This window comes from Myotis nattereri (genome assembly GCF_964212035.1).
Source record: "Myotis nattereri genome assembly, chromosome: 1".
Taxonomy (NCBI): Eukaryota; Metazoa; Chordata; class Mammalia; order Chiroptera; family Vespertilionidae; genus Myotis; species Myotis nattereri.
In genome coordinates, this window is record NC_138075.1 from 52,636,559 (window position 1) to 52,662,489 (window position 25,931).

Below are 25,931 nucleotides of genomic sequence, written 5' to 3' on the forward strand. Positions count from 1 at the left end.
CGTCATAGCGACTGGTCAACTGGTTGTTCGGTCTCTTAGGCTTTTATATACAGTGGGGCCTTGACTTACGAGTTTAATTCGTTCTGAGACCGAGCTCTTTAAGGAGCTCGTTAAGGAGCTCGTTAACTCAAATTACTCTGTCTACTCAATGCAAAAAATTGGCTGAGAGACAGCTGGTATCTCAAAAAACTCATTAGTCGGGACACTCGTAAGTCAAGGCCCCACTGTACAGAGTGGCCAGATTATTATGACCACCTGACATTTGCAGGCAAATTAGCTATAATTTCGCGCTGAAGTTGCTAGAGGGCGAGACCATTATAAATAGGGAAGCAGGTTGTTTACCACAACAGTAGAAGATATGGGTAACCAATGCGATTTAATAGCCTTTGAACGTGGGATATATATGGTATATATAGATTATTATTTTGAAATATAGTTTTATTTTTATTGATTTCAGAAAGGAAGGGAGAGATAAAAGCATCAATGATGAGAGAGAATCATTGATGGCTGCCTCCTGCACGCCCCCCACTGGGATTGAGCCCGCAGCCTGGGCATGTGCCCCTGACCGGAATGGAACCCACAACCTTTCAGTCTGCAGGCCTACACTCTATTCACTGAGCCAAACCGGCTAGGGCTGATAATTTTTTTTTTAAAGGTAGCATTAGCCGAAACCGGTTTGGCTCAGTGGATAGAGTGTCAGCCTGCGGACTGAAAGGTCCCAGGTTCGATTCTGGTCAAGGGCATGTACCTGGGTTGCGGGCACATCCCCGGTGGGGGATGTGCAGGAGGCGGCTGATCGATGTTTCTCTCTCATCGATGTTTCTGACTATCTCTCTCCCTTCCTCTCTGTAAAAAATCAATAAAATACATTAAAAAAAAAATAAAGGTAGCATTAAAAATTTCTTTTACCAAAGGTGGACATACTTACCAACACTCTCAAATACACCATTGTTTTGTTTAGTTTTTCTTGCTATCGTCTATCCAGGAAGTTCCATTTTCCTAGATATTAAACTCTGAAAAGCTATCATTGTCATTAAAATATTTCAAGCTTTGTGTTTTTGAGATGTATAGTTACCTAAAAAAATTGGAGCAAGGCCAAGAACACTGCTAGAAGGAACTATAGAAGTTCTCAAAAACCTGGGTGCCACGTTTTAGTAAGTATCAGTTGATCTGAACTTTTGACTTTTGTTTTCTACAAAGTTACTATAACTATCATTAAATCTAGGCATGTCTCCAGTCTAATTCTCTTACTGCCATATTTCTTGCGTCTTTTTTTAAAGACTCTATATAAGTACTGAAAAGCTAGCATCAGAGCTATCAAAACCACAATTTTTGTGGACATTGTAGAAATAATAACTGAGCTATTAGTAGTGTTTCAAAAAGTGAGTATTTGGAATAATGACTCAGCTGTAATACCTAATTCAGCACATACTTTTTTGTGAGCTAGGTACTGAGTTTGTAGTGTATAAATTGAAGGAGCTCTCAGTCTAGTTTGGGGTAGAGAAGACAAGCATGCACATTGAAATATATTTCCAGTTCTTCATGATGTTTTAATAGAAAATAGGAGAAACTATTTGGGGAAGGTCTCTTTAAAGAGGTGATACCAAAGCTAAGTCCTTAAGGACTAGTAGAAGTAGAAGGGTACAGATTGATGTTTTATGAAGAGGGAGTCCCTGAAAAAGTCACAGAACTATGAATTTTTGTAAGTAAAAATTTTTCTTCTCCTTTTTTCCTTTTGAAAAGTGTCATTTTTTAAAAGACTTTTTAAAAAATACTTATTTTTATTGATTTCAAAGAGGAAGGGAGAGGGAGAGACAGAAACGTCAATGATGAGAGAGAATCAACGATCAGCCTCCTGCACGCCCTCCTGCTGGGGACCAAACTGGGAACCTAGGCATGTGCCCCGACCAGGAATTGAACTGTGACCTTCTGATTCATAGGTTGATGCTGAACCACTGAGCCACTCCGGCCTGGCTTTTTTCTTTTTTTAATTGACAACGTAATATATTGAGAAGAATGCCTTCTTTTTATTCTGGAGCCCAATCTTCTCAAAATGTGTTTCTTGTATAGTCTTCAGAAACTATACCATTATAAGAATATTTATTAAAAAACCCCCAAATGGAATTTATATGTGTGTGTGTGTGTGTGTGTGTGTGTGTGTGTGTGTGTATGTATAGATACTAGAGGCTGGGTGCACAAAAATTTGTGCACTTGGGGGGGGGGTAGAGGGGGTCCCTCAGCCCGGCCTGTGCCCTCTCACAGTCTGGGACCCCTCGGGAGATAACGACCTGCTTAGGCCTGCTCCCGGGTGGCAGAGGGCAGGCCCAGTCCCTAGGTGCAGCCCCTGGTTGGGCTCAGAGCAGGGCCTATTGGGGAGTTGGGGCGCCGCCCCCTGTCATGCACAGAGCAGGGCAGATCTGGAGGTTGCGATGCCACCCCTAGTCACGCTCAGGGTATGGCCGATTGGGGGGTGGGGCACCGCCCCATGTCACACTCAAGGCAGGGTCGATAGGGAAGTTGCGGCCCCACCCCCTGTCACGCACAGAGCAGGGCAGATGAGGGGGTTGGGGTGCTGCCCCCTGTCATGCACAGAGCAGGGCCCATCAGGGGGGTTGGGGCTCCGTACCATGTCACACACAGAGCAGGGTTGATCAGGGGGTTGGGGAGCTCCCCCTGTCACGCACAGAGCAGGGCCGATCAGGGGGTTGAGGAGCTCCCCCCTGTCACGCACAGAGTAGGGCCAATAGGGGAGTTGGGGCACCGGCCCCTGTCACACACAGAGCAGGGCAGATCAGGGGGTTGGGGCACTGCCCCCTGTCATGCACAGAGCAGGGCCCATCAGGGGGGTTGGGGCTCCGTACCCTGTCACACACAGAGCAGGGCTGATCAGGGGGTTGAGGAGCTCCCCACTGTCACTCACAGAGCAGGGCCCATCGGGGGGTTGGGGCGCCGCCCTCTATCACCCACAGAGCAAGGCTGATCAGGGGGTTGGGGCGGCTCCCTCTATCACCCACAGAGCAAGGCTGATCAGGGGGTTGGGGCGGCGCCACTGTCACACTCAGGGCAGGGCCCATGGGGAGGTTATGGTTCTACCCTGTCACACACAGAGCAGGGCCCGTGGGGTGGGGGGGGGTTGTGGCGCCGCCCTCTATCACCCACAGAGCAGGGCTGATCAGGGGGTTGGGGCGCTGCACCCTGTCACACACAGAGCAGGGCCGATCAGGGGGTTAGGGCGCTGCACCGTCACACACAGAGCCGCAGGGCGATCAGGGGGTTTGGGCGCTGCCCCCTGTCACACTGATCCTGGTGCCGGGAGGCATATTACCCTTTTACTATATAGAATAGAGGCCTGGTGCATGGGTGGGGGCTGGCTGGTTTGCCCTGAAGGGTGTCCTGGATCAGGGTGGGAGTCCCCACTGGGGTCCTGGCCAGTCTGGCTGAGGGGCTGAGGGCCGTTTTCAGGCTGACGGGTGACTGAAGCTCCCAACCGCTCCATTTTTCTTTTTTTTTTTTTATTCTGGGCCAGCTTTAGCTCTGAGGCCTTGGCTGCTGAAAACAGGTTTCTGGCCTTTGTTTACCGTCTGTATTTGATACAATGTTGTGGTCCGGCTGGCTGAAGCCCGGCTGAGTAAAGCAGGTTTCTGGGGTTTAGTTGCAGCTGAGAGGCCGGCAAGTCAGGCGGGGAACGTTGGAGTCCTCTGTCACTGAGGCAAGCAAGCCTTCCTGTTCGCATCAGCTGCCTAGCTGCCGGCCGCCATCTTGGCTGGCAGTTAATTTGCATATCTCCCTGATTAGCCAATGGGAAGGGTAGCGGTCGTACGCCAATTACCATCTTTCTCTTTTATTAGATAGGATATGTGTGTGTGTGTATGTGTGTGTGTGTGTGTGTTTGTATATATACATATACATACATATACATATATATACATATATATATATATATATATACATACATATACATATATATATATATATATGAATCGTGTGTGTGTGTGTGTGTGTGTGTGCGCGCGCACGCACTCAAGTTTTTGTTTTTTTTTCTTTCTCCCACTGGTCTATTTTGGAGAGGGAAGATTTTAAATAGGGTTTTACATAGAGGAGTGACATAGTCAATTCCATTTTTTTAGGTAGTTGTAATACTGATGACCAGGTAGAAGAGGTTTTGAGCAGGGAAGACTGGAAGGATGAAAATGTGTTAGAGAATAAAATGAACATTAGGAATAGAAGTGCATCTTCCATTACAGAAATAGCTCATCAGCCTGAAAATAGTGGGAAGACCCTTGACCCTTTATGCCTATGGATTGGATCACATTAGTGGTGATACTGCCTCCGAGAATATTTGGAAATGTACATAATTGTCAAAGTAACTGAGAGGACGCCCTGGCTGATCTCAGTTGATTGGACATCATCCCATGCACCGAGAGGTTGCCAATTTGATTCCCAATCAGGGCACATGCCCCTGGTAGGTAGTGTGCAGGAGGCAGCTGATCAATGGTTCTCTCTCATCAATGTCTCTCTCTCTCTCTCTCTCTCTCTCTCTCTCTCTCTCTCTCACTCTCTCTCTCTCAACCAATAAAAACATTTAAAAAAAAAGTAACTGAGGGTTCTACTAGGATTTGATGGATGAGGACCAGGGATGCTAAACTTGCATTGTTCAGAATGGTCCCGTACCACAATACCAGTGTATCTACACTGATCTACATCCTAATCACTAGTGTGCTTGTTTAAAATGTAGTTGGTTAGGCCCTCCACCAACCAGAACAGCTGAATTGGGATTTGTAGGGTTGTGGCTCAATAATTTTTTTTTTTTCATTTAAATTCTTGTTAAAAGTATTACATGAGTTGAGTTTCCTTTTCACCCCATTGACCTCTCCCTGGCCACTCGCACCCCAGTAATCTTATCCTATATAATAAAAGGCTAATATGCAAATTGACCCCTTCGACTGAGAGTTTGACCAGGGGGCAGGGCCGGCTGGGAGGAGGGGCCGCAGGCCTACAGGCCCCCCCCCCCCTCCCCTGGCCCGTCCTGAGTGGCCCCAATTGGGGTGGGCTGACCGGACCCCACCTGTGCATGACTTTGTATACTGGGCCTCTAGTCCTATCTAATAATAGATAAACATGGTAATTAACCATACCTTTGCTACCATCGTCATTGGCTGATCAGCGCGATATGCAAATTAACCACCAACAAGGATGGCGGCTAATTTGCATACTGCAGGCAGGGCGAGACACCGGGAGCCACCATCCAGGCCCCCGTGTGCGACCCCAGGAGCTGCTGGAAAGCCAGGCCGCAGGCAAGGCGGCCCCCCGGGACCCAGGAGCCACCTTGCCTGCCACCCGTGATTGTGATCAGAAAGCCAGGCCGCAGGCAAGGCGGCCCCCTGGGACCCAGGAACCCGTCGGCAAGGTCTGCAGGCGAAGCAGGGATCAAGCTATGAGGGAGAGGGTGGGGGGCGGAAGGAGCTACAGGAGCAGCTCTGGCCGGAGACTGAAGACTCCAGCCACAGCAAAGACTGTGTCCAGAGCGGAGATGTAAGGCGGTGGTCAGAGTGATGGTCTGGGTCCCGGGTGCCAGAGGAAAACTGGTGCTGGCAGCCAGGGGAAAGAAGGCCTGTTGCACGAATCTTCGTGCAACGGGCCTCTAGTATGTTAATAAACATATGAGGTAATTCTTAGATCTACTCAGAGATGGGAACCATTTCTTTACCATGTGAATGCCGATTATTTGAGCAGCTCTTCCCAATCATAGGACTTTTCTTTCTACAGCCAATTAGGTACTCATGGCCGCCTCCAAAACTCTCAGGCAACTAGTAGGATAGAAAGATAGAACTGAGGTGCTAGTAGTGTTGAATGGTAGCCATTCAACTAATGTATTGTATGTGGCTGTAGAACAGGGGTTGACAAATGATGGCCCAGGGGTCATATCTGATCTGCTCCCTGTTTTTGTAAATACGGTCATCCCTCAGTGTCCATGGGGGATTGGTTCCAGGACCCCCAACAGATACCAAGATTTGGGGATGCTCAAACTCCTTATTTAAAACTAGAAGCCTGGTGCACAAAATTCGTGCACTGGGGGCAGGGAGGGGCTGTCCCTGAGCCCAGCCTGTACCCTCTCACAGTCCTAAGCCAAAGGGCCTAAGCCAACAGTTGGAAATCCTTCTTGCAGTCTGGGACCCCTCATTCCTTACCGCCAGTCTACTTGCTGCTCCTTACCACTGAGCTCGCTGTTCATTAGCGCTGCCATGGAGGCAGGAGAGGCTCCAGCCACCGCCACTGCACTCGCCAACTGTGAGCCCTATCTTTTTGTGTAGTTGTCTGTGGGCCAAGAGCTCTCTTTCTTCTCATTTAGGGCGAGCAGCATGCGAGGGCAGAGCGTGCTGTCATGGAACACAGAGGGCTGCCCGAAGCTGAGGGGAGTGGCTGGGCCCACGGGTGAGAGGTGGACACAGAGAACTCCATCTCACCCAATTGTGGGGCGGGCTGGCTGGCCTTCGTCTGCCTGACCCCACCCAGGGCAGGACCAGCATGGTGTCCGCCTCTCCATTCTCTATCCTTCTATCTGTGACACCTGCCACCCTTGCCAGGCCTCCCCCAAAGTGAGTTCAGCTCAATCCCTGAATGTAAAAGGGCATGGGGGAGGGACGGCCTCCATTCCAGTGCCTCCTGATTCCCAGCGACAGGACCTAGTCTCAGGATGGTGGCCACAGCAGCAGAACACAGATCTGTTTTCAAGAAAAGTTGGGAATGCAGACTTTCGTATGAGCCCCTATTCCAAAAGGTGGCAGTTTATTCACATTGTTGCAAAGACACCTTCAAGAGTAATATAAGTGGGTAAAGTCAGGGCCAAACCGGGCCATTTCCTCATCCAATCTCTCTGAGGTGCATGGACAGAACCAAGTCTCAGCTCTTTGCAGGACACTTCTGGGTTTTTTTAAGCCTAAAGGACAGTAGTCTGTCTCCATTCTTATTCTTTGGGATTTTTTCAACGTTGGATAAAAGGATACGTACATTGGGGCAATCCTCTCGAGAAACAATATTCCAGTTGCACCCATGTGACGACGACAGCACGCCTCAGAGGGAGAGAGCCAACAGATGGGGAGCAGGGAATTCTGAAAACCAAAGCAAAGGTTCAGAACACGGAAGAAGTCCTTGGTGTTCTGCTGAGAAACTTGGACTCCTTCCTCTGCTGTCACACGCCAGGCAGTCACTCAGAAATATCTTGGCATTGGCCAACTTATGGAATTCTTCCTTCTCTCCGTTTTCCTGAGCCGGACTCTGGATGTTGACTGCGGCATTCTCTTGGTCAATGTTTCTCCCCCCCCCCCCCCCGAAACATTACAAAGTTTATATGAATATAACATACAAAGATGCAGCCTCCTTTGTAGGAACAAGAAAGAAAGGGGTGGTTAAGTAAGGCACATGGAGGTGCAGCAAGCACCAGCTGTGGGGAGGGCCAAGGGGGAGAGGAGATTGGCACTGGGGCTAAGACCCTAGAGCCATTGCTGGGGAAGTAGGGATCCCCTCTGAGTGCCACGTTCTGAGGCTGAACTAATTGGTTAAGCTGAAGCAGAGGTGAGTGGCCATATCAACCATCTTTGGTGCTGTTTACCCTTTTCCAACCCAGCTCTGCTGTAAAACCCCAGATCCCTGGATTCCAAAGGCCCTATGCAGAGCAGAGGCCCTGGAAGGGGGTGAGAGGAAGTAAGTAGGGCAACCTTGAAAGCCAGTATGTCTGTGTGCGGAGGGATGGCCGGAGACAGTGGTGAGAGGTAGCAAGGAAGGGCTCTTATACATACCCTTCCGTGGGGGCCACATGTGAAGGAGGCCAGGGGGGCAGGGTAGGGATGGGGCACCATGGCCCTAGCCTCTTAGGCATCCCTGTCTGTCCTCTGCAGTGAACATGGAGGAAAGGGGCTGCCTCTGAGGAGGGGCCAGACCAAGTGACCATCTTGAGCTCTGGCTGAGGTGATGGTCCTCACCCTGAGATGCCTTCTAACTGGTGATGGACCCAGGCCTGACTCCCGCCGCTGCGGGTTCCCGGGCACAGAAAGCCCTTCTGCTGCATGTGCAGCCTCCTGCTGGCCTGTTAATATGCAAATTGGTTGTTACTGTGATGCTGTTAGGACCAATTTGCATATTACCTCTTTATTATATAGGTGACACAGAATAGTGCATATAGTTGGCCTTCTGAATCTGTAGATTGAAAATAATACTGTTTCTATCTGTGGTTTATTGAATCTCCAGATGGGAAACGTTATAGAAAAAGTTAGCTGACCCTTGGTAGAGACCAGTAGCTCTCAGTTTAGTGGAATCATCTGGGCAGCTGTAACAAAATTACTGATGTTAGAATCTCTTCCCTACTCCATTTAGGTCTGGGATTTGGTCTGGTAGCTGAGGTTTAAAAACTTTCCAGGTGATTCTAATGTGCAGCCATGGTTGAGAATCACTGGTATAGAGAAGGAAGAGCACATACACACTGGTGATTTTGGATCTTTATGTATTTTACTAGATCAGGGTGTCAGAATTCTAGACAGTGGAGGTAGAAGAAAGTCCTGCTTCATTAAAGAGCGCACTTTGAAGGCTTCTGGACGGTGGGAACAGGGCAGAAGCTGTGCTTATAGTTCTTCATGTGACAGTAGGCAGAGTGAAGAGAGAACTCAGTCAGCACATGATAGGCTGAGGGCAGGCCTCACTTCTGATAAAGAGTGGATTTATTATTTGAGGATGAATAATGCAAAAAACCCCAAAACTAACAGGAAACTATAGAAAATTTATATAATAAGGGAAAGAGAATATCATCCTAAAGATTCATAGGGAGAACAGTTCGCTGAAAATTATTTTCTATAGAAACCCAAAAAAACTATCTGGCACTCTCAGTAGGATACAAGAAATGGCTCAGAAAAGTGGATTGTAAACTATGGTTTCCAAGCCAGATTCAGCTGTGTAAACATGTCTTGAATGGTGTATATATTGTTTTTAGAAAATTTGAGTTGCTGGGATTTAAAAATAGATTTCACATAAAAATTCAGATTTGTAGCTTTTCTTAAAAAACTAAATCTTTCGCCGAAACCGGTTTGGCTCAGTGGATAGAGCATTGGCCTGCGGACTGAAAGGTCCCAGGTTCGATTCCGGTCAAGGGCATGTACCTGGGTTGCGGGCACATCCCCAGTAGGAGATGTGCAGGAGGCAGCTGATCGATGTTTCTCTCTCATCGATGTTTCTAACTCTCTATCTCTCTCCCTTCCTCTCTGTAAAAAATCAATAAAAATATATATTTAAAAAAAAACAAAAAAAACTAAATCTTTCAGCATTAAGGCTCTCTTTTCTTGAACAGTTCATTTCTAAAGCCATTAGGTGAGGCCAGGCAAGGCAGGCATTCATACCAGATGGGGGAGCTACAGTGGCACAGAGTAGGGTGTTGGAGCCTGACCAGAGTGGGGCAGTGATGGAAGGGGAAGAAGACCACTATGGGATGCGGTGTTAGCAGGGTGAGAAGGGTGCCCTGTTAAGGGGCAGCCAGCTTGGGATAAGAGTACAAATGCTTTGGGGAGGATGTCTGCATAGGAGGGGCAGTTCTAAAAGGAACCAGGGTGAGGTAGAGAAATGGCTGATTCCAGGGCTGGGGCAGGGAAATAACAAGATGAACCTAGAACTTTTGCTTTGTGTCAGAAAATAAAGTGCCCAAAGAATTGTGGGGCATGTTCAAAAGACACAATAATCATAGTAATGGATTATAACCCATTGTGTAAAATAGGAAAGCATGAGGGAATAAATAAGTGAATAAGTTAAAAGTTTGATGAAGAACAGGATATTTACATAGTTCCAAATTATGTTCCTACAAAATACTCAGTGACTATAAAAGAGTATTTTTATGATAGTTGCCAGATAACACTTCAGTCAACTGATCAAGTTAACATCACTAATAATGAGATTCAAATCATGTATCAACTGATAGGATGCAGTAAGAAGAACACAGCATCACTTCTGTGATATTCTTACCAAAGGTATATGACCTGAATCTAATCATAAGGAAACATTTGAGAAATCCAAATTGAAGGACATTTTGATACAAAATAACTAGCCTATACTCTTCCAAAGTGTCAAAATTATATAAACCAAGGAAAGACTGGGATTTTTCTAGATTGCAGGAGATTAAATGCAACATGTAATTCTGAATTTGATGGCATTAGGACAAATGGTGAAACTTGAGTGGGGTCTGAGGTTTAAGTGGTAGTAATGTATCTCTGCTAATTTCCTGATTGATGATTGTGTTGTTGTTATCTAGGAAAACACCCTAATATTGTAGAAACTATATGCTAAAATGTTTAGGTATAACAGGGCATCATGCTAGCAATGTTCTCTTAGATGGTTCCAGTTTTTAAAAAGTTCTTTGTGTTATACTTACAACTTTTCAATAAGTTAGAGATTCCTTCAAAATTAAACAAATTAAAAATATGTAAATATAGGAAAGGCTTTTCACATACAGAAAAGTGACCTGGGTATTTTGCGACAGCATGCATTGTTGTTTTCGTTTCTATTACTTTAATTACATTGTTACTGATGGATAAAGATATAGGCTGTTTGTAAGACCCCAGATCAGAAAAAGAACTTCTTTTTTTTTAATTTTTTTATTTTTTTATTTATTTATTTTTTTTTATTGCTTAAAGTATTACAAAGGGTATTACATATGTGTCCATTTTATCACCCCGCCCTAGACAGTCCCCTAGCCTCCCCTATCCCCCAGTGTCTTATGTCCATTGGTTATGCTTATATGCATGCATACAAGTCCTTTAGTTGATCTCTTACCCCCCTACCTCCTGCCCCCCAACCCTCCCCTGCCTTCCTGCTGCAGTTTGACAATCTGTTTGAGGCTGCTCTGCCTCTGTATCTATTATTGTTCAAAAGTTTATAATGGTCTCTATTATCCATGAATGAGTGAGATCATGTGGTATTTTTCCTTCATTGACTGGCTTATTTCACTTAGCATAATGCTCTCCAGTTCCATCCATGACGTTGCAAATGGTAAGAGTTCCTTCCTTTTTACAGCAGCATAGTATTCCATCGTGTAGATGTACCACAGTTTTCTAATCCATTCATCTACTGATGGGCACGTAAGCTGTTTCCAGATCTTAGCTATGGTGAATTGTGCTGCTATGAACATAGGGGTGCATATATCCTTTCTGATTGGTGTTTCTGGTTTCTTGGGATATATTCCTAGAAGTGGGATCACAGGGTCAAATGGGAGTTCCATTTTCAGTTTTTTAAGGAAACTCCATACTGTCTTCCATAGTGGCTGCACCAGTCTGCATTCCCACCAGCAGTGCACAAGTGATCCTTCAGAAAAAGAACTTCTTAAGTGAGATTTTTATCCTGTCTAATAAAGAGTGAATATGCAAATTGACCATCACACCATCACAAAGATGGTGACGCCCATAGCCACAAGATGGTGGCGCCCAGTCCTTTTAGCCCTGCCGGGGGGATGGCAGGCACATGATGTGGCCAGACCCACCCGCTGTTCCTTGTGCCTACCGCCGGAGTCCCACAGTCCTTTCAGCCCAGCAGGAGGGGGTTGGGCGTACGGTGTGGCCGGACCCACCCTCAGCCCCACAGCCCCCCAGCCGCCCAGGGCCAGCCTGAGGCGCAGGCAAGCCTCGGATGGTGGCTGCCCAGCTGCCCAGGGCCACCCGAGGCTCAGGTAGCCAGGGCTGCCCGAGGCTTGTGCTGCCGGCAGTGGCAGCAGCAGAGGTGTGATGGGGGTGTTGCCTTCCCCTGATTGCTGGGTAGCCTCCTGCCCCTAAGGGCTCTCAGACTGTGAGAGGGGGCAGGCCGGGCTGAGGGACCCCCCTTCAGTGCATGAATTTTCATGCACCAGGCCTCTAGTTAGTAATAATTAGCAATGACTATATATGTATTATAACAGTGTGTGTTAAGCCAATGTGAAAGTTCATAGTTTTAAAGTTGTGACTATTTTGTACATGCTATGTTAAAATCTGAATATTTTGAATTACAAAATAGACTTATAATTTATTAAGAATGGAAACAGTAACTTTCCTATAAATTATTTCAAACGTTGAAGGTTATTACTTTGTGTAGCTAATTGACTTGTTTAATATGATTTAAATTAGAAGTAAAATTTTTAGGCCCTTTTTAGACTGAATAAAGTTTGCCTGCTTCTAGAATATGTACATCCTCCACTTTTCATATTAAAAAGACCATTAACCTTTAGATAAGTTTATATATATATACATACATACACACACACACACACACACACACACACACACATATATATATTTATTTATTTATTTATTTATTTATTTATTTATACATACATACATACATACATACATACACATACATATATATACTGAGTGGCCAGATTATTATGACCACCTGACGTCTGTAGGCAAATTAGCTATAATTTCATGCTGAAGTTGCTAGAGGGCCAGACCATTATAAATAGGGAAGCAGGTTGTTTACCACGACAGTAGAAGTGATTTTTTTCTGAAGATATGGGTAAACAATGCGATTTAACAGCCTTTGAACATGGGATATATTTGAACGTGAGTGGCCAGATTATTATGACCACCTGACGTTTGTAAGCAAATTAACCATAAATTGCATCGTATGGGATATGGAAGCCAAAGGCCTGTTGGAACATCTTTGCTGTCTGCAGTTACCAAGATAAAACATCTCCAATTCGCATAGGAACACAAGGATTGAACAGTTGAGCATTGGAAAAAAGTCATGTGGTCCGATGAATCACGTTTCCAGTTGCAGCATGCAGATGGCAGAGTGAGAATTTGGCGGAAACAGCATGAAAGCATGCACCCCACATGCATGAGTATAACCCTTCAAGCTGGTGGGGGCAGTGTTATGGTTTGGGGCATGTTTTCCTGGCATGATTTGGGCCCTTTAATTCATGTGGAACAACGTCTGAATAGCACAACATATAAGTATCGTTGCTGATCAAGTTCATTCTATCATGTTGATGGCTTATCCCAGTGGAGATGGCTTCTTTCAACAAGACAAAGTGCCATGCCACGGTGCTCGTATTGTGCAGGAGTGGTTTCAAGAACATGAGGGAGACTTTACCTTGCTTAGGTGGCCCCCACAATCACCAGATCTCAATCCAATTGAGCATTTGTGGGACAAAGTTAAAAGAGCCATCAGGCAGCTGGTTCCACAACAATCAAATCTCACAGAAATGGACAGATTCCTCACATCACCTTTCAACATCTCGTGGAGTCAATGCCAAGAAGAATTGCTGCAGTATTGAAGGCAAAAAGTAGCCCAACGAAGTACTGATGGGTGGCCATAATAACCTGGCCACTCACGTTCAAATATATCCCACGTTCAAAGGCTGTTAAATCGCGTTGTTTACCCACATCTTCAGAAAATAAATCACTTCTACTGTCGTGGTAAACAACCGCTTCCCTATTTATAATGGTCTGGCCCGCTAGCCACTTAAGCGCGAAATTATAGCTAATTTGCCTACAACCGTCAGGTGTCATAATAATCTGGCCACTCAGTGTATATAACAGACACTGATATATATGCATAATAGAATGAAAAGTAAGACATATTAAAATAATTTTACAACAGAGACTGGGTCTCAAATTGCAAATGAAGTAGAGTAATAAGAAAAGGGAGCCTCAAAAAAGGTAAAACTTTAGTCTTAACTTTGACGAGTAGAAAAAAATGGAAAGAGTATAAAAATCTGTGCAGTAGTAGAATTTAAAGTAATATACCTTCAAGTCAGTGGAGCGTATAAAAGCAAACATAGCATAGTCTATATGAGTAGTAGACCAAAAAAGGGGAAATATTTAAACCAGAAAATAATTAACACCATAGAAAAATACAGTATAACCAATATCCAGGATGACCCCAGTTTTGTGTTTATCCATGTGTATGACATAGCTATATGGAAAAAAGACTGATAGGAAAATAGGATTGAGTGATTTCCTTTAGGAAGTGAAGTCATGGGTAATTTTTGTTTTCTCCTTTATACTTTTTTTATACTTAAAAAATTAATATGTATGTGCTTATACATGATATCTATACAACTTCCAACCAACAAATGTTCTTTAAAAATTAAAGTGTAATATATTCTATTCTGTATTTTATATAATACAAGAGGCCTGGTGCGTGGATTTGTGCACCGGTAGGGTCCCTCGGCCTGGCCTGTGGGGATCGGGCCGAAACCAACTCTCCGACATTTCCCAAGGGGTCCCAGATTGCAAGAGGGTGGTTCTTGGGTGACATACCCTGAAATTGGGCTCCCTCCTCTCTGGTTTTGGGGTGTGTCACCCGAGAACCGCAGCTGCCAAGTCACCGCAGCTTGGCAGCTCCTGTGTTGAGTGTCTACCCCCTGGTGGTTAGTGCACGTCATAGCTACTGGTTGGAGCATCTGCCCCCCTGGTGGTCATTGCACATCATAGCTACCGTTGGATGGTAGAACGGTTGGATGGTCACTTAGGCTTTTATATGTATAGATAAATATTCTAAAATTGAAACTCTATTTATTTCTAGGATAGATAAATATTCTAAAATTGAAACTCTATTTATTTCTAGGATAATTGGTGGGCAGTATTGCTAATGGGAATTGCCCTGATCATGTTAATGGCTGGATTTATTAAGATATGCAGTGTTCATACTCCAAGTAGTAATCCAAAGTTGCCTCCTCCTAAACCTCTTCCAGGTAAGACAATTTGAGCAAGGTATGTATTTTTATAACACAGAACCATTCAGCAGGAAGAATTGAATTATGAATGAGTCTTTAGTAACTGATTTTATAGCACTTTCTCCCTGAGAATGGGATTACTAGATGCATTATTTACTTGATTTTTAAGTGTTTTTTTATTTTATTTTATTTTAATCAGTCCAATCTAGCTAATGGCGGACTATGTGAGTGTCTAAAAACATTTAGACCCTAGAAAGTTTTGTTTTTGCTTGGTACTTATTCACTTATTTTCTTAATTTTTGTTTTCTTTTCATATTCTAAAATTTTTTGTTTTTGTTTTAGATTATTGGTCCTTGTGTTCTAATAGCTGAGCTTCTGTTATTGTTTTTAATGTTCATGTTTATCAGCGATTTTCTGGTACATATGCTTATTTTCCCTAGGGATGATGCTTATGGGGAAATACAGTCAGTGGAAGAGTCTTAGGGTGGAGGCTTTTAGTCACTTAATGACCATTCTTCATCTCCGAAAATAATTCCTAAGGTTTGGTCTTCACCCATTCCCTCAGGAAGGATTTAGATGAGTTCCAGGGATTTACAGAAGAAAAGGGTAGGGAGCAACTGCTCCAGGTTATTTAGTTCGTATATATTTCTCCCTTACCTTCCCCAAGGTATTGGTGACCTTTATGCTGCCCTCCGGACTCCTGGACCAGCACTCTGTTCACTGTTGGTTTTGGGTAGACATTGTCCCAAGGCAATGCCAGAGGAGAACCAGAGCTAAAGCACAGCAGTTGCCTCTTCTCCCTTCCACAGACTCCTCTTGACGCCTCTTGCCTCAGGCCAACTCACTACCCTACAGAAAGCAGATTAAAACAGGGGGTTTCATACAATGTTCTCCATGTTCCCTTAGTTGTTTTCCTGCATTTACCTATCTTAGGGCAAGAGAGCTCAGTATTCATGCTGGGATAGTATCTTGGTGGGAATCGGGAAATTTGATTTTTATAGCATTGCTTTTCATAAATTTACAATGTTTAGCCCTCTGGAATTTTTGTCAGTTTCTTAGGCACTTCTAAGCGCCTCATAACACTTTTTAGATGAGTTACCAATTATAATTTAGTTCCAATTATAATCATTTATTGGAAAAATTCTTGTACTTAATTTCACTTTAAGCAAATTCTATCTTTAAAACTTAAAAAACCCCACAAAACCCTTTCCACCATTTACTGAACCCTCACAAAAAGTGTTAAGCATTTTTATATTCACTATCATATCATCCTCACATATAGACTATATGAGTTCGATATTTTTCCCGTTTTTACAGACAAGGCATTAGAGTTGCAGAGAGGTTGAGTCATTTGCTCAAAGACACTCAGTAATTTCTTTGTCATGAATCATGTCCTCAGAAATCACATTAGTCTATTATAAAGTTGTGGTTGTTGAGCACTTGAGAGTGGCTAGTCTCAATTGAGATGTGTTGTAAATATAGAAGACATATCAGACTTTGAAGGCTTAGTATACAAAAAAATGAAATATTTCATTATTTTATCGATCAGGTCTTTTTTTAAAAAATATATTTTATTGTTTTTTACAGAGAGGAAGGGAGAGGTAGAGAGAGTTAGAAACATTGATGAGAGAGAAACATCGATCAGCTGCCTCCTGCACACTCCCCACTGGAGATGTGCCCGCAACCAAGGTACATGCCCTTGACCGGAACCGAACCTGGGACCCTTGAGGCCTCAGGCTGACGCTCTATCCACTGAGCCAAACTAGCTAGGGCTTGATCATGTCTTGAAATGATAATATTTTGGCTATATTGGATTCAGTGGAATAAAAAATACTCAATGTATTTAGTTTTTACTTTTTACTATAGCTACTGAAATTTAAAAATTACATATATGGCTTATATTATATTTCTATTGGATAGTACCAGTCTAGAGCCTTTCTTATTGATATGGCAGCTTTCTTTTTAAAGAGTATAAAGCTCACAGTAAATCTATCTTACTTTTGTTTGTGACTTGCAGGCACTTTAAAAAGGAGGAGACCTCCACAGCCCATTCAACAACCCCCACGTCAGAGGCCCCGGGAGAGTTATCAAATGGGACACATGAGACGTTAACTGCAGCTTTTGCCTTGGTTCTTCCTAGTGCCTACAATGGGAAACTTCACTCCAAAGAGACACCTATTAAGTCATCCCCAAACTAAACCCTCACAAATAACAGTTGAAGAAAAAAATGGCAAGAGATCATGTCCTCAGACCAGGTGGAATTACTTAAATTTTAAAGCCTGAAAATTCCAATTTGGGGGTGGGGGGGTGGGAAAGGAACCCAGTTTTCTTATGGACAGATATTTTTAACCTAATGGCACAAAATCTTAGAATATTATTGTGTGCCCTGTGTTCCCTGTTCTTCGTTGCTGCATTTTCTTCACATGCAGGCAAACTTGGCTCTCTATAAACTTTTATCACAAATTGAAATATATATATATATATATATTTTTCAACTGCCAGTCAAGGCTAGGAGGCTCGACCACCTCAACATTGGAGACATCACTTGCCAATGTACATACCTTGTTATATCAGACATGTATTTCTTACGTACACTGTACTTCTGTGTGCAATTGTAAACAGAAATTGCAATATGGATGTTTCTTTGTATTATAAAATTTTTCTGCTCTTAATGAAAAATTACTGTTTAATTGACATACTCAGGATAACAGAATGGTGGTATTCAGTGGTCCAGGATTCTGTAATGCTTTACACAGGTAGTTTTGAAATGAGAATCAATTTACCCTTTTCTTATGATGGAGTTGGTTCTGATATTCATTTTGTCTTTATCAAATGGCTGCTAAGAGCACATGAGTGACTATGCTGAAGAACACAGTTGTGTTGTGCAAACTGGACATATGCAGCATACTACTTCAGAGTTAGTTCTTTATGTAAGTGTCTGATTTCTGCTTATTTTAAACTTTCTAATTCAATTCCATTTTTTAATTAATAGGTGACATTTTATTCATGATTCAGTAGAAATTATGTCAATGAAATGATTCTTTTTGTAACCTCTAATTTGTGATTCCATATATCTAAAGTATGCTAATTATGCTTTTGATTTTTGTCTGATATGGAAAAGAAAAGCTGTGTCTTTCTTTTATCAAAATATTTGAACAAATTTTTCTGTATATCATCACTGACCATTGGTAACCACTAAAGAAGAGTGATTTGCTCAACTAGTAAATTGTAGATAGGCCTTCTGACATTTTTCCCCCCCTAAAATGCTTTAACAGCAATGGAGGTGAAACAGCACAATGTCCCATTCAAAAATTATTTTTTAAACAGATGTAAATAATTGGCTTTTTAAAGAAAGAAAGCAAAAGCATTTAATGTATTAACAGGCTTATTGCTATGCAGAAATGGAAGGGGGCATTACAAGAATATTTTAAGCTTGTGACATATTTATTGCTTCTGTTTTCCAACTACATCACTTAAATTAGACATAAATAGCTATGATTTTCCTGGCTTCATGTAGGAGGCAAATTTAGGGAAAGTTGAAAAAATTTGTGTTTTGGCTTCTTTTTTTCCTTTTTTTCTTAAGAGTATAAGGTTTACACAATCATTCTCATAATGTGACGCAAGCCAGCAAGGCCAAAAATGCTAGAGAAAATAATGGGATCTCTTCCTTGTAAACTTGTACAGTACGTGGTGACTTTTTTCAAAATACAGCCTTTTGTACATGATTTAGAGACAAATTTTGTACATGAAACCCCAGATAGACTATAAATAATTCTAAACAAACAAGTAGGTAGATATGTATGTAATTGCTTTTAAATCATTTAAATGCCTTTGTTTTTGGACTGTGCAAAGGTTGGAAGTGGGTTTGCATTTCTAAAATGGTGACTTTTATTCTGCAAAGGTTCTTAGTAACTTCTTGAGTGTGGTAGACTTTGGAAAATGTACATTTTTTGCTTGTAATGTTATCCTGTGGTGAGGTTTTGGCAGGTATACACTGCCCTGTTTTATTTTGAGTCTAAGTTAAATGTTTTCTGAAAAGAGATACATGCACTGAACTCTCCACGGCAGATCAAGATGTGGTAAAACAAAAGGATCAAGACAAATAAGATCTAATACTACTGTCAGTTTAATGTCCACTGTGTTTTATACAGTATCTTTTTGTTCACTTTGGAAATTTTTACTAAAAATTGCAAAAAATAAAGTATTGTGAAAAGATGTAAGGTTTTTTGAAACTTGAAATGCATTAATAAATAGACTTGATGAAATCAACTTGAAGGTTCCATTCTCTTGAACTCTGAGAACTATCAAAAGAAGCTTCCCACTAGGCAACTTCTTCCTAAATGAAAGAGATGGTTAAGTAGAAAGAGGGTTGTCTCTTTCCACACAAGTATAGATACCTTTATTTCTAGTTAGGAGTTCATGTAAAAAATTTTGATTAGGTATCTTTGTATTTATACATTGAACATTTTTAAAACACTGAAATAATCTCAATTGCTTCACATTATTGCTAGTCACTACTCATTTGTGTTTAAAAGTGTTCTTGATGGAAGAGCTGGCATTTTGGAAACTGGTCTTATTGACATTAAGTCTTCACTTAACTTGGTCCATAGGTTCTGCAACTTAAAGCAAAATGATGTATAATGAAACCAGTTTTATCAGAGGTTAATTGATATAAACTAGACTCAAAGTTATAGTGAAATGTTGAAGAAACGATGTTATTTGAGAACCTACTATACCAATGTATATTTTGCAAAGTTTGCTAAGTACCTCATTTTTAAAAAAGCCTAGTTTAGTAGATATATTTAAAATTTTTGAATCTCATTTTTCTGCTTTGTCAAATTCATAGCAAATAAGGAGAGACTTGACATTCCAGTCTTATCTAGAAAAAGAATTATAAGTCCACAGTGGTGCCCTGCCCCCAATCCTTTTTCTTTTTTTTTTAAATTGAGGCCAGTTATAAGTAAGTAGTATTTGTTAAATGAATAAACATGCCCTACTTTTTAGTTACTTTAATTTAGAAACATTAAAATGTATATTATGTTTAGTTTTGTTTGTCCATGAAACTGTCAATATTGATTAATTCAAATGATTGCAAATTTGTTTTTACTTAAAATTGAATGCTTAGATTTTATTTAGAATTTTTTCCAGTTTTCTAAATTCAGGCAGCAACTTACAAACAAAATCAGCAGTAAAGTCAGTTATTACAGTTTCTGGGCTTAGTGATCCTTGTAATATCAGGCAATATCATATAGTTTGGTAAAGGACTTCTTTAAGGAAAAGACAAACTTTATCTGATCAGTTTTGTTTTCTGGGGTGTCTTCAGCACTTTGTGGTTGGGAACTTTATTTTTGTCATATTCACAGATAAGTGAAAACTGAAGATTTCTCCAAGTTGAGCGAACTACTCCTCTTAAATCCTTACATCTGTTTATATGGTCTGTACATTTTAAGACCTAATGATTATTATTTCTCTAAGGATGGGATTAGTGTCCTTGGCAGCTGTGCAATTGTGGGTGCTTGTGCTTGAGAAGGCTTTTAATTTCTTGTTATTTCTTCTTTAAAAAAACTGTATTTATTGGGGTGACTTTGGTTTGCAAAATCATACAGGTTTTACGTGTGTACTCAATAAAACATCACCTGCACACTGCATTGTGTGCCCACTATCCCAGGCAAAGTCTCTTTCAGTCCCCATTCCCCACCCCCCCTTGTCTCCCTCATCAACCCCCCTCCTTCCGTTCCCTCTGGCTATCTCACCACACTGTTGTCTGTGTGCCTGTGTTATATATTTATTTATTTATTTTTTGGTTAATCCCTTTAATTGAAAGTCTAAGAGAGTCACTGTACCAAGAGCATTACAAAACTGGACAGCCATTTTTCAGTGGTATAAGAGGGAATGTTCATGATCCAGATTTACAGGATCAGGTCTCCCAAAACTAGAAAGCAAGTTGGGTATAGTTTTAAACAGCTACCAGAGACAGTTCATCTGTAGAGAAGTCATTAAAATAGTAAGAAATGATGGTTTCTATAAAACCATGTTTGATTTCTGAATAACTAAACAGATGATCACAGGGCTCAGCTCAGTTTCAGCATTTCTGGTTTTATGTTCTTGATTAAAAACAACTTCCATTTGAATCTCTTTTTCCATTTATTACCAGTTTAGTTTTGCATTATTGTTTCTGTATCCAACACTTTGTATTATTAGCATACAAGTGTGTTTTGTACTGTTATATTGTGTGTCTTAGATATATATATGTATGCCCTATTTTCAGTAGAAATTCGTATGTTTTATAGCTGATAAGCTCTTTAGAGTGTTTTCTCTCATAAAATTAAGCAACAAGATGATAGGTAAAAATGGAGGGTTCAGCAAAATGTTTATTAACCTCTGCTCTTTCTTAAAATTTCCACTATAATCATAGCAATTGAAGAAAGAAAAAAGCATAATCCAACAAGGACAAGGAGTATTGGAGAAAAGAACAAAATGGAACTGGAAAGCAGTTAGAAGAGTAGTATTTGACTTGGCAGACAGACCCAGGGATGCCAAATTCTAAACCAGCAGTGGCAACATGAGAACAGCCATTGCACTAAGATTTTGGAATGTAGCCTTCAATATACTTTTCTATGCATGTGGCTAAAGGCATAATATTCATACTTTTGTGATCCACCTTTCTTGTTTAACAATACATTGGTATCTACATTTTAATGACTAAATACTTCATTCTGTGAATGCATTGTACATTTAAAAATTAGCCAATTTCTTGTTGTTTGGACATTTGGGCTTTTAGATTGTTCATTATTTTAAACAATCCTAGAGGGGAAATCCTAAGCCTAATAATTTCTAAAAATGTAATTGTTGGGTTAAAGGTTTTTTAATGGTCATTGATAAAAATTATGACATTGTCTTCCAGCTGGATGTACCAAGTTATGCTCCTTCCATTACTATGTAAGAATACTTCCACCATTAGCATATTGTCATATAGGTAATGTTTTTCTTTTAAATGTGAGGGCTCCATGCTTAAAAATTCACGGGTACACAACCACATGAATTTATTAGAAACAAAAGTAGAAGACTCCTCCTTAATTGACTTTATTAGCTTTGGACATCTTTGGATAAAGGCTAATTCCAGATCTAGGGAAAGGAATACCCAAGAAGAGCCTAGAAAACACTATCACCAGAAAGCAAGGAAGCCATTAGATTAAAAAAGATTCAGGAGCCACCTTGATGTTCCCACTAGCCAAAGCTGAGATAATTTTAGCATCAGTAAGGATAATATCTGCAAGAGATTGAAGCTCCTATTTTACTCCATGAGTTACTAATGATAGTTCACAAAATCATAGTTACCTTTGGAGTATGCTCTTAAATATCCTAACTGATAAGTTGAAGAGTGATAGATTATCACCATTTTATCCTCCAACAATGATTGGATTCAGACAATGCTCACCAGTGACTTCTAATAACTTCAAAGAGATAGCAGTCTTAACATTTTGTGCCTCCTAATGGAAATACACCACTTACGAAGCAGTCCTGCCAAAAGTCAAATCTGACTCTGATCAAGCCTCTGAATCTAATCACCTCTTTACTAGAAATATAGGATAGAAATATAGGAAACAAAGGGACATGTTAAATGATGCAATTCACAAGGGATTTAATAGGAAAAGTCCAGACTGGAAAACTGCAGGACGAGTGACCCTGTTTCTTCAACAATGGGATTACAGAGGAAAAAAAGATACATTAAAAGAGACTTGAGAGATATATCTACCAATATAATTTATAGACTTACTTGGATCCTGATTTGAACAAACAATAAAAAATAAGACCATTGGGGAAATAGGAAAACTAACAATGTCTGATGGTTTTAAGGATTTTTACAGTTATTTTTAGGTGTGGTAATGGTTACATTTTTAAAAGCCCTTTTTAGAGATGCAAATGCTTAAAATGATACGGTATTTAGGGTTTACTTAGAAATAATGAAGGAGTTGGAGTTGGGGAGTGTGTTGGAATATAGTTGAAACAAGATTGACATGAGTTGATAATTGTTAAAGTTGGGTGATGGGTTTTTGGGGATTCATTATACTATTTTCTCTCCCAGTGTTTATATTGGAAAGGTTTTTTAAAAATGTGAATAAGATTCATTTAGAAATTCATTCTAGAAATTCATTCATTACTGTTTTTATTCTAGCAATAATTCATGATAATGGCCTATCTTCATAATGATTTTTATAATGATTTTTTAGTGGAATTAAACTTGAACTAGCCAAGTTAACATAATTAATTATATTCTGTTCCAGTTATAAGGAATGATTAATTGATTTTAACTGCTAGGGTGAACGCTTGAAACTATCAGTCGCTCAGCAGTTTTCGCAGGCAGGCCACTAACTCCCTCCTTGCTCACTGGTTATTGGGGGGATTGCTAGCTATTTAAAGAAAATGTTTATTTTCTGTTAAAACATGTCAGGGAGTGTGATCAGGTTATCCATATGTAACCTGGGTGTCCCTTATTAGAATAAATGTTAAGTAGCTCAGTACAGTAAACCAGATTATGCTCTTGCTAAAATGATCATGATCCCTGGAGGTGGAAAATCTCTCTTTAAAAAGACACCTTGTGTGATCTCAGCATAGAGGAATTAGAATAATTTGCTATAGTGTAGGTTGTCTTATATAAAAAGTGCTTTCATTGCATAAGTTTTAGAAAACATTTTGGAAAAGTGAAGGCTATTTGGTAATATGAAAAAATTAAGCCATCATTTTTCATTCTAAGTATATATATTATTAGCCTTTATATTTCTAAACACAAATCAGTTTTTATAAATTAAGGTGTCAATATGTTGTGATTAATTTATCATTATTTAGTTTTGTGATTAAGTGAATTGTCCTAGTAACCATTTTATCCCCTTCTCCCTTGAAATCCTATAGGCTGTATGGAATTCTTTGGCTCCTATGGCATGCATGTGCTGATTTGCATGGACTGGTTACCTCAGTTATTCATTGGACAGATATTTCTCTTTTTTTAAAATATATTTTATTGATTTTTTACAGAGAGAAAGGGAGAGGGATAGAGAGTTAGAAACATCGATGAGAGAAAAACATCGATCAGCTGCCTCCTGCACACCCTTCACTGGGGATGTGCCCGCAACCAAGGTACATGCCCTTGACCGGAATCAAACCTGGGACCCTTCAGTCCGCAGATCGACGCTCTATCCACTGAGCCAAAGCGGTTAGGGCTGGACAGATATTTCTTAAGCACTTGGCTGTGCCAGCACCTCTGCTAGATGATAGGAATACAATAGTGAACTGAACAATGTCCCTGCCCTGTGAAGCTTATGGTCATTAATCAAAGAATTGTGAACACATGTGCAATTGTAACCAAGATAAATGCTATGATGGGAGCTTTTGGGGATCCATGCACATCATGCTGGGATGGGACTGAAGGAGGAGATGGGACCTAGTTGGGCAGGGCAAGGAATGTTTCCCCATGGAAGTAATGCTTGAGCCCAAATCTGAAGGATTAAACAGATTAAATAGCCCAGCCAGTGTGGCTCAGTGGTTGAGCATCGGCCCATGAACCTGGAGGTCACGGTTCGATTCCCGGTCAGGGCACATACCTGGGTTATGGGCTTAATCCTTAGTAGAAGGCGTGCAAGAGGCATCAGATTGAAGTTTCTCCCTCATTGATGTTTATTTCTCCATCCCTCTCCCTTTCTCTCTGTAAAATCAATAAAAATACGTATTTTTAAAAAAGAGGTTAAATAGGGTTTTAAATCCTGATCTTATTATATATAAGCCTAGCCTTTGTGTATTTCTAAAAAGATTTTTCATTTTTGCCTAGTACTATGTTTACTTAAGAGCTGGCTTCTACTGTGGCAGATATTACAACCATATACTGAGAATGAGGCCATTAAACCTCCGACCATACTGAGTGAAGGGTGCCTCTGATATGCTCTCTGGCATTCTGCACATCTTTGTCATAGCACATTCCACATTGCAATGTAATCCTGCCTCGTGTAAACCACGCTCTTGAAAGAGTCATCTGTTCGCAGTGGCCACTTCAATTTTCACTCACATCAACTTAACTGCATCTTGTACTGACAGCCCCCAGGGAATGTAATCCATGCCCTTGGGGAGCTCATAGTTTGGTGGAAAGAAAGAGCCCAACAATTATAATGCAGAAGGATTTGTGCTGTGAAAGATACAAACACAGGGTATCTAGGAGCTCAGAGGACATGCATATGTGAGCCAAGACTTCCCCAAGGAGCTAGGCTCAAGCTGAGGCTTAGAGTTTTTGTAAAAGTTTGCTGTAATGAACTTGCTTTAACAAAAATCTTGCTCCAGTCCAAACTTCCTGTCCCAAGCTTTTAGAAATAGTGACATTTCAGGGCAGTTCCCTGACCACGGGTCATGCCAGTGGGAATGCTTTTCCCTCTGCCTGGATGCCCCTCCCTCTTGGTTCTACAGGACTGCACTCTATTACTGTTTCCTTGGACTTGGTTATAGTAAGTGTTCAATAAACATTGGTGTTTTAATAAAGGCGGTGTGTTTTGTAAATAGGCAATGAAGCTAATTTCATAAGATAAGCTAAAAAGTTAGTCTCATCATAATGTTATCAGCACCCATACTACTGACATCTCTGGTTCTAAATCCTCTTGGCAGAGCAACCTCCGCCCCTCACTCCCCGGGAGAAATTTTCTTTCAAATTCTAATATGCACTTTTATTTATAGAACATAAAATGTGCACACCATGTTTTGTGCAAATGGGAAAAGCACAGCTTAGCTTTGGAATGTGTAAGTAACAAATTATAACTCTTGGCAGAGGAAGTGGATTCAGAAAGCTTGACTTGGAAGTTAAATTTGGAGGTCCTCGTTCTTTGTGTGTGTGGACGAGCGTTTTCTTTAGCTAATTATCTATGGTATTCAACTATTTCATAATGGAAAGTGGGAGTTAACCATTTTGTAGATGGTATTTTCCTGCAGGGAACCTCCTGATCAGTATTTTTGTACAAAGTTTTTCCACAAAATTCTAGTTCCTTAGGTTTATAAACAAATATTCAGGGGGAAAAAAAGTTGGGAATAGGTATGGATTCCAGAGTCAAATAGAAATGCTGAGTTAAAATCAAACAGGTTTTTGCTTTTTTCATTTATTGATGTGTTTGTTTTTCAAATGAGGTACTTAGTTTAGTAACACTGACCATGATCTGTACAATGGCCGTACATGCTCCCAAACTAGTGAACTTGTGTTATTTCCTCCGCTAGAGAG

At 41.1% G+C, this 25,931-nt stretch overlaps 1 protein-coding gene across 1 annotated transcript in view; it reads left to right on the plus strand.

The window, feature by feature from the left end:
• Window positions 1–16,938, plus strand: part of ADAM10 (ADAM metallopeptidase domain 10) — a 168,303-nt gene extending 151,365 nt beyond the window's left edge. Inside the window, exons 15-16 of the mRNA XM_081105358.1 lie at window positions 14,575–14,701; window positions 16,701–16,938. Coding sequence (XP_080961484.1) covers window positions 14,575–14,701; window positions 16,701–16,795 — 222 coding nt within the window. The 3' untranslated portion in view covers window positions 16,796–16,938. The remainder of the gene's footprint in view (window positions 1–14,574; window positions 14,702–16,700) is intronic.
• Window positions 16,939–25,931: the final 8,993 nt, after the last annotated feature.